Source organism: Hermetia illucens, chromosome 3 (genome assembly GCF_905115235.1).
Source record: "Hermetia illucens chromosome 3, iHerIll2.2.curated.20191125, whole genome shotgun sequence".
Lineage (NCBI taxonomy): Eukaryota > Metazoa > Arthropoda > Insecta > Diptera > Stratiomyidae > Hermetia > Hermetia illucens.
This window is the reverse complement of record NC_051851.1, coordinates 34,751,009-34,767,416: the sequence shown is the minus strand read 5'-3', so window position 1 is coordinate 34,767,416 and position 16,408 is coordinate 34,751,009. Positions and strand designations below refer to the sequence as shown.

Here is a 16,408-nt window from a genome sequence, read left to right as displayed (position 1 = left end):
GGGGACCAAATGAAAGTTTTTTCTTTTTTCATGGTATTTGGATGGGTAGATTCCTAACTACTACAAAGTTTATGTAAGCCCTCTTATTAACAAAGATGAATTTTCAGTTACGTGCGAATATAACAGTCATAAGAAAAGCGCTTCAAATAAGAAATGCACAAAACCATTCATCCCGGAGAGATCCAGCTTTTGGCCCCTTAGCTTGTTAGAATTTCGGTCATATAAGTAGTGTTTTAGATACAAATAGTATTTCTTATAGCCTTTCTTATATCGACCTAGTATCCGCGCTCAACTTGACCTCTTCATACTACTCCGTATTACCGTATCAATCAGGTTTTTTGCAATCAGAATTTACCTCAGGCGAAACTGAACTTTACCTAGTATGGTATAGATTTCCTGTACCTTGGCTCAACTTCCCCTCACTTGCAGTCTATCCGAAACGTATAATTACATTTTGCGCCTATTTTCAGAGTTATATTATGTTATCTGAACTGAAAGAATGAATACTTTTGAAAGAAAAATGCATAAAGCGCAAACATTAGATAGAATTTCCCAGAACTATCAGTGCAAATAGTTGAAATAGTTGCCAATCTGCAACCAAATAGGATACTTTCAAAAATGTCCAGGTTTAGTTTACTTGTGAGGAACACTTTCAAGACATACATTAATAATTAAAACAATTTAATCAAAGAAGTAGATATTAAGTAAGAAAATTATAGCAATAGAAATATTATGACGCGGTTTAAAATCAAAATTACGAGAAATCTAGTTTGTTATCTAATATTAACAATACTCTTAACACACATAATAAAATGTAGTGAATTTCCTGAAAGAGAATGTTGTGACTTAACAACAACGACAACAGTAGGACCTATTCCAATTCCACCTGCCCTGCCAACAGTCAAGACAATACCAACGTCTTCTTCACAAGCCATTCCTACAGGAAGATCAGGTAAGTTTCCTTAAAGTATTTGATTTGATTTGATTGTTGCAGAGAAGATTTTATTATAATCGACGAGGTTCAAGTTGGTTACGTAGGTTGGCAAATAAGTTTTTGCCGTTTTAAACAACAATTGCTTATAAAAGATATTATATACATATATTTATCTGGGATAATATTTTAGAAAATAAGATTTTCTTTACTACAGTGGATTGTAATGCTATTTGGAACGAAGTTGATTATGAGTCCATATTCAAATTCGTGATTTACCGAGAAAATTATACTCGTCCTCCAATTTTTATGCCACTTGGGAATATAGTCATCATGAATCCATAGCACGCTTACATGTCGTCGGTGATTGTGTCTGGTAATGTGCTTCAACTCTCCCCATAACCTTCCAAGAAGTCTGCACTCTACCTGAACTTTCGAGATTCGAGCTAGTAGATTTCCCAGCGTCTCTCATGCAGCAACAAAAAAGAAATATTGATCCTTGATATTAGTTTATTCATCCTTTGAAACATTGATACTTAGTATTTTATTCCCTACTCTATTTTCTTTTAAATTTAATTTTAAAAGGCACATTTGCTTCCTTTTGGATATAAATTAAGTGGGATAGAAAAGATACGAATTCATGACATATTCCCTGAATATTCCTGAATACCTGTTGTTGACGGCGAGTCGACTAAGCATATTGAGTAAAAGCTTTTCGATCTGATTGTCGGAGTTTACACACTGGATCCATCATGACTTTTGGCTTGCTCCGCTGCTGTAGGCTACTCACTTGCATGTCATCAATTGTAATGATAGTGAAACTAAAGTGTAGTCTCGTGAATAATGAAGTAGGGAAATAATTACTCCAATGACTGGCATATCGACGTATTGATTAAAAATATGAGATAATTCCAATTTCAAAGGCCGTCATATACATATGCCCGTTTAATAATAGAAATGGATTCAGCCTGGTTCAATATATAGAAGAGAATTAAATCCTCGCGAGATGGAGGTCCGAATCACAGTTTACATCAATAAATCCACACTTGTAAAGCAGTCAATACTACGCGCTGTTGAATTTCTTCGATTGACTTTAGCACGCTGGTTTGGTTGAACTGTCTTCCATATCAAAGAAATTGCCACGATAAACGATAATGATAAACCTGCATCTGTTATAGATCCTTGCACTAATTTTTGTTAAAAGAAAACGCACAACGTCCTAGGAGAACTATTACGCCCCTTAAGTTGTTATAGTATACCGATCAACAGTAGCATGTCATTCAGGTCTACAACCGACAGAAACTTATTATGTTTCCTACTTCCAAGTGTTTCAACCTGACATCTGGTGTTAAGAATTTTCCTAAGTGCCTCAACCTACTTTGCAAGTACCGGACACAGAATATACGTGGCGGTTTTGTCATTTTTCCCACGAAATCTTCAGACAGTGTTCTTAAATATCTCTCGCTACCTCAGGTGATAATTTGGCCTACAGTGAGTATTTCTACTGTGATCCGCAGGCTCTTCTTGGTGGGTTTTAAACAATCTTTCTTCCATTTGCTGACTCAGCTGTTCCTTTTCATTTCTCAACGTCAAGCGGTCATGAACCCATTGTGGATTCTACTGAAGGACTCTGGTCCATGTAACGTTGTCCCTCCTCTCCTCCTGGCCAGCTCATGCACTACATCATTGCCATCTAGTCGAATGTGGCCTGAAACCCAGACTATCCAGACCTTATTAAACTAGCCGAGCATTCAGTTTGTTATTCCCATCCCAGTGTAGAATTCACCTGGTTGGTGCCTTTATAACCACTTGGCCGTCGGTTAGAATAGCAATTTTTTGCACCTCATAGTTTCTTCCGAGGTTGGAGGAGGAACATCTTTCTATTCCGTATATTTCCCACTAGAATATACCAGTACGCTTATCCATTCGTCCAAAGTACGTTTTCCTTGGACCGATAGCCCCGGCGAATGCTCCTTCTTGTATAAGGCAATCCTCAGTGTATCAAGTAATCAGTTACTGGTTCAACCTGCAGGTCAATGCCACGCTCTCCGAGTTTGCCCTGTTGATCCAAGGTGATTCAAATTTCTTATCGAACTGCAACCTAGAAAAGATATCAATTTTCCTTTTATTTAGGCGGCTCTCCATTTCACTGGTATTTCTGGAAATTTTGAAGAGCGCCTTCCTCCCCTACGTAGAGTATGTATAGATAGAGAAGACTCAATCCTACAAAGACCTCCTCCTCCTCCTGCCGTTAAGCACGTCCTCATCCTTCACTAACATACAAGTGAGAAGTTGGCTATTGTGCTGAGTTCAATTCTGTCTGCCCAGATTACGGCCTCATAGGCAATCGTGGACCTTATAATTGCATTGTATACCCAGTTCCACAGTTTCGGGATGCATCTCCATTTTTTTCTGATATGGACCTGCAATTCATCAATGCCACTACGACACTAGATATTTTTATAATACCACACTCTCTTTCAAAATAAATCGTCGGGTCTGGCAAACAACCTCAATAATCAAATCTACAGTCAAAGTCTCCTAAACCTCCACCAGCTGGCTTGTTAGCTGGTGTCCAATCAAATACCGTTAGGTTAGTTAGGGATAATTAGCCCTCCAAGCACCTTAGTATATGTTGCTGTACGCCGTTTTGATCCTGCAAACTTTTAGGACTGCAACCGCTGTGAGGAAGGCGAGGGAAGTAGAATCTAGCTGGTTCAGATCTTTAGATATAGCCCCGTGAGCATTCGCAAAAGATAGCAGCTCACCATCCCAGATATCACTTTGCAGTCCCCAGAGAATTGTTTACCATTTATCAGCAGCTTAGTCCTAACTAGAGCTTGGCAGTCATAAAGGTGATTCCTGATAATCGTTCACTCTTCTCCGCGACACAATAAGTAATAAGTAGCCTACGTTGATTTTCCAGCATGGCCTCCTATAAGTCAGTGCCTCGATCAAACTGTAATCATGAACACGTCTAACTCCATTAGTCCCTAATGTTCTCATGATCAGGCTTTGTTGTAGAAGAACCACATCTTCTTTGACTTAGTTCAGGGGGTAAGAATACTCCATTTCCTGTCAGCGACTTTCAAGTATTGCCAGTAAATTCCACGTATCAGAGCACCGCCTGGTTAGTTCGTAGTTCGTTTTTATGATTGGGAATCCATGAAAAGGTAGCTTTCGTTGTGTCGCTCTGACTGTTCATCAGCTTGATTGATGTCGTCTTTGAGGACAATGTCTTAATAGCACTTAGCTGCCGATCAGAATTGCTATGTTATGTTTAGTGGATCTTACCCTAGCCATCAGCAGGCGTTCGATATCACTAATCCTTTCATTTGAAATATTCTGACGTATCCTGGCTACATTCCACAGACTATCTATCTATCTACTCTCCGCCAGTAAAGAATACCGCATTGTATCTCCGCAACCAATAGCCGGTCTTTCATTGTGCCTTGTTTGGAAAGCCCAGAGCGATTTGTACGTCATTTGACGTCGGATACCAGTCAACTCAGCTGTGAATGAGTGCCTGAGTCAAATCAGGGTAATAATGTCGAACGACCACATTGCCTCCTACAGTGTACGGTAGTGTACCGTTACGATCTTGAATGAAGTGCTCTAACACACTTCAAGGCTCTGATCCAATATGGATTGTTGTGCCAACGATTATCATTATTATTATAATCCATAGGAAAGGACCAGGGTTATCCAGGGCGAGGAGGGGTAGGGGTATATTAAGGGAAACTGTCGGGTATGACTACAAGATTGCAGAATTTAATTTTATTGCATTTCTTCCTTAGCACTGGCCAACATACAAAAAAACCGCACGTTAAAATGGGACTCGCAAGCGTAAAAGGTCATATAGGTAACTTGAGTTTCATAATCACATCCAGGTACTTTATTGGAGAAAAGCGGCAACTTATGTCTTAGCGGCAGAAAGTGCTTTTCGCGGACCTTTGCCTTGGTGGTAAATAGAATTTTCTTTCTTTTTAAGCGCGTTCTCCATTATTTCGTTATTAACGGAGGGAAAGATCTCTGACAAAAGTATCTCAAATTCAATGGTATACGCTACCGTCCTCATTCTGCTCCAGTATCTTCACACTATGGCACCCAAGTTCTTGAATATTTCTTCTATATCTAGAGGGCAGCTGAGATTTCTTTGGATTTGTTTTGAGGTAGCCGTGCTGAGATTTGGAGAAAGACGACTCCCATATGATCCTCCTACATAATAACCAGGCTGCCCTCTAGAGCCTTCTATACGGGAAGGGTGGGGCTGATTGGCGAATGCCCACCGTGGTCTCAGAGCCACGCCTGTATACTTTCGGTATGGACACTCCGAGCGCCTAACATATTCAACAAATCTCTAGAAGCGATGCCGTCTTTCGTTCCTGGTTTTGGACTGCATTGCCATCTGAAGATGAATATCTACATGCGGAGCAGCTGCTGATTTGACTCTCGGTGCATAACATGCAAGAGGCGTTCTAACACACTGTTCTTCTCGATGGCGGAGAAGTGTGTCTGGAATGGCAGCTCCAAGGTATTATCAGAAGATTACGTCCAGGAGCCCTCTTTTAAGAAAGGATGGAAGAAGAATAAACTCCAACGCTCTTTGGCCAAAATTTTGTTAAAACTCACAGAATCGCTGATACTTTCGATATTCTGAAAATACTGCAAGTAAGATTGCAACTTAACATTCCTTATTGCCACTTTTTTTTAGAAAGTTCTTGTTTGGCTGTCAGTATTTATGCTTGTAGCAGATGTTGTAGACCTTCTTGCTCAGCTTTGTGAGATTGGGTTTTCATACTACGATTGTAACCGTAGTTTACTGAGCACGAGAATTTCAAGGCAAATTTGAATGACTTCCCCAGAGTCCCAAACTTTGGTCATCTAGATCGTCTGTTTACGGAACTACCATTGGGACCATTGGTAAGTTTAATTTTGGCAACCTGAATAAACTTCCTTCAGTTGGTACTCCTGGAGCCTTCGAAATGGTAGAAAATGTCCACGGTGAAATTTATTGAAAAGTATCCAGCTGTGACCCAAGGAGGATTTCTGATTTCTCCACTTGTCCACCCCTAAAGTCCTGTTGTTATTTAGTAGGGCGATATCAAGGAATTCCCCTTCTGTCAAAATTCCTGTTACACAACAATAGGTTTGTGATAGTAATAAGGTCGATGAGAGATTCAGCTTTTTCTTTGGTTTCTGAACTGTTCCAAAGTATACGCCTCGTATTAGAATCGAGGTCTATCAAAAGTTTTTCTTTCGAGATGGTAAACATCAGATATTGTAGTTCTTCCAGTGGTACTGATCAGTTATGAGCCAGTAAGCCGACGATGTATACATGTTTTCCGCGCCCATCTGTTTCACTTTCACCACAGTAAGGTAATTAAACTCAGGTTTGAGGCTGGAAAATATGTTGGCTCCTCCTCTTCCTGACGAGGATACATGTTCTAGACCTTGTTTTTATCACTTTCTCATGTGCTATTGAATAAATTGTAATTTTTGTTTTATATCGTTTTGATGATCCGACTTCCTCCACTCCAAGGCTCCTGAATTATTGCGATGTTGATGATCTTCACCCGGAGAGAGACCAGTGGATTAGCCGAGGCTTATTTCGAGGTATGCTTGCGTAGCGACGTCAGGCCATCAATCTTCATACACTCCAACTGCCTGCTGTTGTCCGACTTTTCTTATTCATGCGGATCTTCGGCAGTATAGTGGTATAATCTTGGGTTTCATACCTTTTCAAGCGTTGCTTATATCAGCGGCGTATAAATCGAGAAAGTCCCCGGAGAACTGATCCTTGCGTGCTATTATATGATACCCATAGCTCACATGTGAGGAATTAAAGCAATGGATTCATCTCCCTTGTCCCCGCCGCCGTCCAGAAGATGTTCGATGACAAACTCCAACAACCGACTTCAACGGTGGTCCATAAGTGACACCTCAGATCATGAAATTGGTTGTTTTTAGAGGTAGGTTTCATCTGCTAGTTTTTCGAAACTTTTATTATTATGTTTTTAATAATCGTCTGGTATTTAATGAGATCCTCTTCGTCTTGAACGCGGACAGTACCGATCTCATTATTCTTCGCAATATTCATTAAAATATGAATGGCTCTTTGATACTGGCTTATTGTAGCTGACATTCTTTTCTGCTGTACTACGGATAGTACCCACTCTATGTAGCTCGACGATGATGATTCTTCGCTTCCAAAGGCCCTGTTATTGGCTTTAATGCACGGTGTACTGTTTTTAGCGACCACTGTATCCTGAGCGCTGGTTCACAGCAACACTTCATATTCCATCGTCTATTTTATAGAGTTTCGCATATGAGTGTTTTGGGAAAATAAATCTACCCTGACTAGCTCGAGCACAGGGTAAGGGCCTTAATTGGAATGGAAGGTATTTAAAGCCTGCATACTAGAGACTTGGGACCGCTACGAATGGCAGAGATTTGGTTTGGTTTAAGTTTTATTAGTAGCCTTTACAGTATAGGGAGGACAGTCTCCTTGCCGTTTCCACAATTTACCTGCCGCAAGTTTCGCTTACTTATAAAACATGGCTAGCAGGCAAACTTCATTCTTAGCCACACAATTGCTCGCTATCATGGGCAAATACATAGCATAAAAAACTAATTGCAATGGTAATTTTAGTTTTCAAATTATACTAAATAGGATTAAAGGTTGGGAAAGATTTTAAATTTGATAGGTTTTGAATTGAGGTTACAAAGATTATTATAAATGGATATTATTAATGTGGAATCGGAATAGAATTGAAGAAACAGGAAATGGGGCATTGGGACATTGGTGGTAGTAGAGCTTCTTAAATAGTTTTACACGTGAATCAATCAAAACCAACTCACACATTTTATTTACATAACGAAGAAGGATCTGTGACCCCTTTGTTCTCTAAACGTTATATAATCTAGTATCCAAGGTTTTAAAAACAGTTGAAATTTTTATACCAAATTTCGTGAGTAAATCCATAAAAATACCTTTCTAGGCTACTATGGAATTCTCGCCAATTTTTCAATTATTAGCAAGCACTTCACGGGGATCATCCAAATAGATAAGCCAATTTTTATGTTTAGCATTTTGAACATGTTGGAATTCCCAAATAAATATTTCATTCAGTTGAAATGCAAATAAAAACGTTCAACACGGAAAGCGGGGGTACGGCCACAATATCTTCAAACAGGTCTTTGAAGAAGGCAAGGTAATGCCGAAAAGTGAAATACCTGCTACTTCCTCTCATATGTGCAGGTAAAATATGTAAATGACACCTGAAAGCCTCTATAAGAAAGCACAAATAACGATCCACAATACATATATTATTCAAATGCCGCTGCCTCTGCTTTTTGTTATCCAATATATAATTTCGTGAGGGCTCGTTCAAGTGGCACGACTCTCGACCAGGCAATGGTGAATGGCTCCTGTTCCCATTCCTGCATTCATACCACTGGCACCGCTGCTTTGATTGAGCCATGACTGTAATTAAATTTAGAAAAAAATAAACAAAATCCAAGTGAAGGACCTCCTCGCGTTCGATACACAAAACATATTCGAATTCTACACCAATAATAAATTCTACCTCCGATGTGGAGTCCTATTGAAAGATTCAAGCACATTCCGTATTAGCATGTTAAAACTGGAAATGAAATCACAGTAAGTACCTTCCAACAATGGTAAGTCCTCGATACAATTTTAATTTGCTCATCGATTAGTTCAATTTACCGAACGAGGAAATCACTCTAATCATGGCGCACACTATACATAGCTCCAGGACATCTCCATTCATGTGCTCGGAGCCACGTCGACCAGGGCCGAACTGGTGCCGGTGCCGGGGGGTAGCGGTCGGACTGGGGTGCTGGGCGGATCGAGGGGCAAGGACGAAGCCAGGACTAAAGCCGTGTAAAACTAATACTACTCGCTGCCATGCTCCTAAGCTATGTAGGTAAAGCGCATACGAGTACATGCCTCAATCTAGGCTAGATGGCTGCTACATGTGTTGCTATGCATTGTGGAGCAGAGAATGATATAATGCAGTAGGACGGCATATTGATCGACAGATAATTTTTCTTCGGGGCCGCCCACACTCCATATTGTGGTATTTCGCCATGAGGGCCTTAATCGGAAATGCTATCAACACAGAGCGAGGGCAAGAGTCCGTACCGAAGCATGCAGAGAACCAACAACCGACGTCCCACATCCGAGCACATCCTGGCTGTAGAGCACTTTTACCTGTGAGTTCGTTATGGCTTTTTCTGTGCAATATCGAAATCGAAAAGCTTATATTTGATGCTGCCTCTATCTAAATATGTAATGTACTAAAAGGAGGGAAATGCATTTCCAGAAGAACGTCACGGGTTTACCCGCCGTATTTATTTGTTATCCCGACAAATCGGGTTGCTCTTTTATAGAAAGCAAAACCGAGAATCGCATCAGATAAAACATTTTGGTAGCATGTAATTTGATTACTTCTTTGACTTATTATGAGATACGAATTGTAATTAGTAGTTATCTGGATCATCAGGTCGGATGAGCCCATGACCATATGTAGATTAGATCAAGCGTCGCCAGCCATGTATCAGAGGTTTCTTCCTCTTTGTCAGGGCATCAAAGTTGAATGCACCTTTCCATCAATGCTAGAGGAAGGCATTTTTGAAGCAGAATAAGGTTAGGGAAGCACAAATCACCTAGTATTCTAATACCTTGATCCCAGTTGATATGGTTCCAATCCTTTTGTCATCATCCTCAGCACCCTTGAAACATTTTCGAACGTGAATCTAGGATGACTTTCACTTCGGTAGAACTAGGAACTATTATAGAAATCAGGCAACAAATGCAAAACGTCATTTCAGAATTTATGCTTCCTATTTCTAGGTAGGATGCACTACAGCGTTTTGTTCACTTAGTCTGATATCAGATTAATTATCGCAACGACTATATCATTTTATATCTAAAAGGAACTTCTGATGGGTGTTAAATACTCCCACGGCCGTGGAAAGAAAATCACGAAAGGTGTAAATTATGCCGCCCCTTCTATTATCCGTTTAACATTAGTTATTTCGTTATATATTCCTATTCTGGGTCTGAGGGTATTCACCTTCTTTCTCCCCCTTTCGTCAGGCCTGGAAAATCCACTTGCAAGTGTACTACATATCACCTCCGTTCGGTATTATCCTTGCCTCGGCCTTACTGCCGTTGGATGTTTCTAAGCTGGTTAACCCCCGCAGACAGGTTGGCTTAAAAGTAATGATGTGATTCTCAATGCTAACGAAAGTCTAAGTTCTCTCAAGGAATTTTGCGATGATATGTATTGTTTACGCTTCGTATCCTGCGCCCTGCAAATATCTATCTTCACTTCAGAACTACTCAACAGCCCAAAGATGTCATCAGAACCAATACTAGCTTTGCCGATATTCACTTGTTGAACGTTAAGTATTATACATCATTGTATATGACGTTCCATAGTAGTGTGCTACCTGAGGAGACATACCAAACCCATGTTTCCTCTGGGTGGCTGTCGAGAAAACTATTGACAGACGAGAATATCATTCATCGTTAGGAAACAAACAATTTGATTCTAACTGCACGAATTTGAAGCACTCCTCAAGTCCACACAGTTTCAACCAAGCCGGTAGCCAATTTGATGATTTCACAAGTGAGATCGATTGATGGAAACCAAATTGTTAATGTCAAAAATTTTCCAAGCCCTCAACAATCGAGGACTGCCTTTAAAAGACATTGATCGCCTGGAAGTTTACGATGTTCGAGTCTAAAAGAAGTTACTGCAACTGCTATAATGCAGGCAACATATTCTTTGCAATGCATGCTTCAGGCAATTTAGCAAATGTACCCAGACTAGTCTTTATCACGAGCTGGAAGACCTTATAAAGGCTGTCTCCCGAACCCAAAGTTTCGGTTCGGCATATCATACCATAAATTTTCAGTAGCCCTTCTTAGATTCCTGTGGGTTGTACCCATCAATATGTCAACCAAGAATTGTCTAATGTGGTACACAATCCTCGTTTCGGTCGATCTTTAGACTCTTTTTCATTTACTTCCGTATTCAGGCTACCTGTTATGATCAGTTCTATTGGCTTCACCTTACCTCAACTTCAAGAATTAATTGCATGGCATGAAAGTATGTGGAATAACAGGGCTTGAAGTAGAAGTTGTACGGGGGGGGGGGAATTATGCTGCCCCCTTATCATCCCTTTTCTCATCGAACTCGACCCTTCCTTTCGACCCACTCTCGTCAGTTTGAATTCTTCAGCTCTTTTCACACCATCTACTAAAATCTCGCGTGTCGCGTCTTTAATTTATACGTAAGAAAAAAGCACGTCCATGGAAGTTTGAAATGAAATAGTGTTCCTCCCATCTTCCTTCTTCAAAATGTTCAAGAGATTGCTTTCCATCCTATTTCCAACACCTCATTAATGAAAGAGCAGAATTGGTTTCAACGCTAACACTTGACAAGTTGTTACAATTCCCCAAATCCGATCACAACGTCTCTAAATACAAATACAAAATATGTCGACACAATCTATACTGACTTTTCTAAAGCTCTTGATCCTATTAACCACTTCCTGCTTCTCACCAAACTCAGATCGTATGGATTTTCATATCAACAACGGCGTAAGAACCGGTATCCGGTCTAGGCCTGCTTTAATAAGGAACTCAAGACATCTTGGTTTTGCGTTGAGGTCCACCAATTCGATATCCCTGACAGCTGTCTGGCGTCTTGACCTAAGCCATCGTTCCATCTCAGGCATAGGCTGCCTCGTCTTCTTTTTCTACCATAGATATTGCCCTTATAGACTTTCACACCTGGATCATCCTCATCCATACGGATTAAGTGACCCACCGACCGTAACCTATTGAGCCGGCTTTTATCCACGACCTGACGGACATGGTATTGCTCATAGATTTCGTCGTTATGTAGGCTACGGAATCGTCTATCCTGATGTAGGGGGCGAAAAATTCTTCAGAGGATTCTTCTCTCGAACGCGGCCAAGAGTTCGCAATTCTTCTTGCTAAGAACCCAAGTTTCCGAGGAATACATGAGGACTGGCAAAATCATTGTCTTGTTCAATAAGAGCTTTAACCCCATGGTGAGACGTTTCGAGCGGAACAGTTTTTGTAAGCTGAAATAGGCTATGTTGGCTGTTGTAGTCTCCTATCTTTATTCTTCCCGTTTGACCAGTGTGGTTTCATGTTGTTGATGGTTTGGTTTTCGGTGCTGACGTTACCACCATACATTTTGTCTTGCCTTCATTGATGTGGAGTCCAAGATCTTGTGCCAATTACCGACTGCTCGATCTGGATGAAGGCAGTTTGTACATCTCGGGCCGTTCTTCCCATGATGTCGATATCGGTAACATAGGCCAGTAATTGGGTGTACTTAAACAGGATCGTACCCTTCACATTTACCTCAGCATCACGGATCACTTTCTCCAGGGCCAGGTTACAGAGGACACATGATAGGGCATCCTTTTGTCGTAGCCCATTGTTGATGTCGAATGGTCTTGAAAGTGATCCTGCTGCTTTTATCTGGGCTCGCACATTGGTCAGGGTCAGCCTAGTCAGTCTTATCAATTTCGTCGGGATACCGAATTCTCTCATAGCAGTGTACAGTTTTACCATGGTTATGTTATCATAGGCGGCTTTTTCCATCGCTTGCGGCAGAGAGAAAATCTGATCCGTTGCTGACTAGCCTTGAGTCAAGCCTCTTTGGTATGGGCCAATGATGTTCTGAGCATAGGGGGCTATCCGGTCTAGCAAGGTAGCGGAGAATATCTTATAGATGGTACTCAACAACGTGATACCTCTATAAGTTATATTATTCATATAAAACTCCTTCCTCGAGACCTGTTTATCATTTCGAGGATCAAAATTGTGGAGTAGTTGCCTTACGAGTACCTCCGTGTCGCTTTTGAAAGCAAACTCCTATTTAATGTTCCTTATGTGCACGTCCTCAGTTCTTCTGATCAATTCATTGGTATTCATTCCTCTGCCATTCTTTATTATTTCTTCCTCCTTAATAGTAGTGATCATGTTTCAATAGTGTGGTTCTCTTGGCACAATTGTAAATGTTGTAAACTGAACTTCCCCGTGGACAGAATACTATATACTTGCATGCTTTGTACATCATATTCGACAGTAGATATTCAAGTATCAAGTTTTATGATAACCAGATTTTTGTCTGTTAGGCAGTTTGGGGCTATATACATATTAGGCCTACAAATAAGTTCTGTCGGTTTTCACAATAGATGGCGTAGCTTGTTTTTTATTCCATTGATCCACATTTCTAAACATTCATCGGAAAGCTACTGTCAATAGACACAAACGTCAGTATAAATTATTTAATTGAAGTGTAAACAACAATACTTTTTTCATCAACGAAAATGGACAATTTTGTACCAAATAATGTGTTTTTGCGGGGAGTTCTACTTCATTATTTCAATATAAAGAAAAAAGCAACCGGAAGTCATCGCATTTTGGTGGAAGTTTATGGTGACCATGCTCTATCTGAACGAACGTGTCAGAGGTGGTTTGGACGGTTTAAAAGTGGCAATTTTGACTTGGAAGACGAAGAGCGCGCCGGGCGCCAACAATTTTTGAAGATGAAGAATTAGAGGCATTGCTCGACCAAGATCCATCGCAAACGGAAGAAGAACTTGGAAAAACACTTGGAGTCACTCAGCAAGCCATTTCCAACCGTTTAAAAGCAACTGGAATGATCCGAAAGGTCGGAAATTGGGTTCCGTATGAACTGAAGCCAAGAGACGTCGAACGCCGTTTTTTCACGTGCGAACATTTGCTCCAGCGACAAGAAAGGAAGGGTTTTCTGCATCGAATAGTTACTGGCGATGAAAAGTCGATCCATTACGATAATCCCAAGCGTCGGGCAACGTGGGGATACCCCGGCCATGCCTCATCATCGACGGCCAAAGCGAATATTCATAGTGAGAAGATCATGCCGTGTATATGGTGGGACCAGCTGGGTGTGGTATACTATGAGCTGCTAAAACCGAACGAAACGGTCACGAGCAAACTCTACCGACGTCAAATGATGCGTTTGAGCCGCGAACTCAAGAAAAAACGGCCGCAATACCAGCAAAGGCATGATAAAGTTATTTTGCAACATGACAATGCTCGTCCACATGTTGCACAGCCCGTTAAAACATATCTAGAAACGTTGAAATGGGAAGTCCTACCCCACCTGCTGTACTCTCCAGACATTGCTCCTTCTGATTACCATTTGTTTCGGTCGATGCAGCATGGCTTGGCTGACCAGCACTTCTCCAATTACGACGAACTCAAAAAATGGCTCGATGAGTGGATAGCGCCCAAGCAGGCCAATTTTTGGCGCGATGGTATCTATGAATTGTCTGAAAGATGGAAGAAAGTTGTGGCTAGCGATGGGCAATACTTTGAACAATGAATGTATAACCAATTTTTCACAATAAAGCTTCAAATTTAAAGAAAAAACCGACAGAACTTATTTGTAGGCCCTATATAATTGGGTTTTTTGAAGATCATTTGGTTTGGGTAATAATATCAATGTCTTTTGTTTCCACTCAGCAAGAAATATGTCTTCTTTTAGGGGCGCTTTGAAGGTAGCCGCTATAAGGTCGGAGCTAGCATTCAAAATTAACTTCAAAGTTTTTCCGGCGTTTGTTTTTCGCAATTTTAATGATAAGGGAAACATGGCAGTTATTTTTAGGTAGGTATGGATAGGATAACACCAATGATCTTTGTATCCGCATTAATACCCTATAAGCCACACTCCTAGAGCTTATGGATGCTTCCTTACAAGAGAGAAAACTACTCCTGAAAGAAGCCATTTTTCTGTGGTTTCCTTGCGGGCGCTCCCTTTCATTCGACATTAATGGATTTGCCCGTGAATCGTTGAGAAACCTGCTCTGTGCGAAAGCATATGACGTGAAGTACAGAAACTTCCCCATATCGTCAGTAGTTGTGATGCCTACTGGGAAGTTGTCTTTTGCATATGGTGGCATTGCACGCTTTCATGATTTATCATATAATTTGAACGATTCTATATATTGCAGTACTGTTCTGTTGTACTCGTATATAGGTTCCAAAGGAACCCGCCTTCTTCTGGATAGTAGAAAGTAGGTCAGTTTGATAATATTTGCTGAAACGTTTTTTGTTTAGTTTGTACCTATCGACTGTATTTCTGCATGTAGTCGCTATCTTTATCGTCGCTTCAGTACTAGTATAAATGCCCAGTCGATATATAATTCAATCTATTTTGACTCTACCTAACGCTAATAATTTGTCCGCTGCCAGTAGAATCACGAATATAGTTTGTGTCCCAGATCGCTGACATTACGTCAAGTTTTTATTTTCGGGAATGACCCTCCTCGATGACGTGCATCGCTACCGAAGAACGCACACAAGCATCGGAACGATAACTATTTTTAGTACTTCACCAGTTAAATAACTAGCTCCGGTGAAATCTGGATTTCATCTCCAGGGAGGTAGCCCGCTGTCACGGCTGCCTCGACTTCCTTCTCAACTTCCAGTTAGACTTGAATAGCTGCCAGGTCTCTGGTCAGGAACTCTGATAGGCATATATATTTGAAACTACGTTTAAGAATGATGCAATCTCTTGATTTTTCGCAGAACAGTCGCAAATAACTTGGATGCTTTGCCCTTCCAGACCGCGAATCTGCCCCCGATATACCCAGAACTCCTGAGTCAGCCCTATTCCAATTGTTTCATTGGAATTTGCCCTTGCAATTACTGCAGCTGCAGCTTTTGTATGGTGGATGTCTACCTGGGTTACCTTAGTACTGGCCATTGACTCCCTTATTGCTTGCAGCTGTTCTCCACTGTCAGATAATACTCGACATGGCGCTTTCCAGCATGTCGCTGTCCATCATAAGCCCTAGAAGATCGAGGTCTATGTTATCCAGCATCTCGTCTTCAATGGGCTGTGGGTCTATTTTTCTGCTTCATTTAGTCCTTTCAGCTTCTTTGCTCTTCGATGTCTCTTTGCTCGACTTTTCCCTATGCACCTGTGCATGTAACCAAATCTATAGTTGATATGGCAACTTCTGCTCCTTCCCAGCCTGGCAATTGAGGCTATATAGTTCAAAAAGCCCACGGACCCTCTTCCCGCCCAACCGGACCGAGGGGCGACCAACCTAAGGATGGACTGAAGGCAACATCCAAAGGCCCGCATCACAGCGATGATGCGTTTTAACGCAAAGGGTGTGCGACCATGCGAAAATGTATTACTCCATCCCGATTGTCGCAAACACTTCAGCCAATGACGCGGAGGTTCTACACTACAGAGACATGGATCTTACATTGAAGACACTGCGGATCAAGACTGAAACCCATTAGGTCAGATTGTTACCGGACAGGACTCTTCGGACTATAGCACAGGTTGCAAGGATAACCGCTTTTTGCATCTCCATGTATAGTCCAGCCCTAAAATCGAG

At 41.1% G+C, this 16,408-nt stretch overlaps 1 protein-coding gene across 6 annotated transcripts in view; it reads left to right on the top strand.

The window, feature by feature from the left end:
- Positions 1 to 16,408, top strand: part of LOC119652430 — a 425,085-nt gene that overhangs the window by 204,561 nt on the left and 204,116 nt on the right. For 4 of the 6 annotated variants that reach the window (XM_038056556.1, XM_038056555.1, XM_038056560.1 and 1 more), the window contains exon 2: positions 471 to 952. The exons of the other annotated variants lie outside the window; for them this stretch is intronic. In XM_038056556.1, coding sequence (XP_037912484.1) covers positions 733 to 952 — 220 coding nt within the window. In that variant the 5' untranslated portion in view covers positions 471 to 732. The remainder of the gene's footprint in view (positions 1 to 470; positions 953 to 16,408) is intronic. 6 annotated transcript variants of the gene reach the window in all.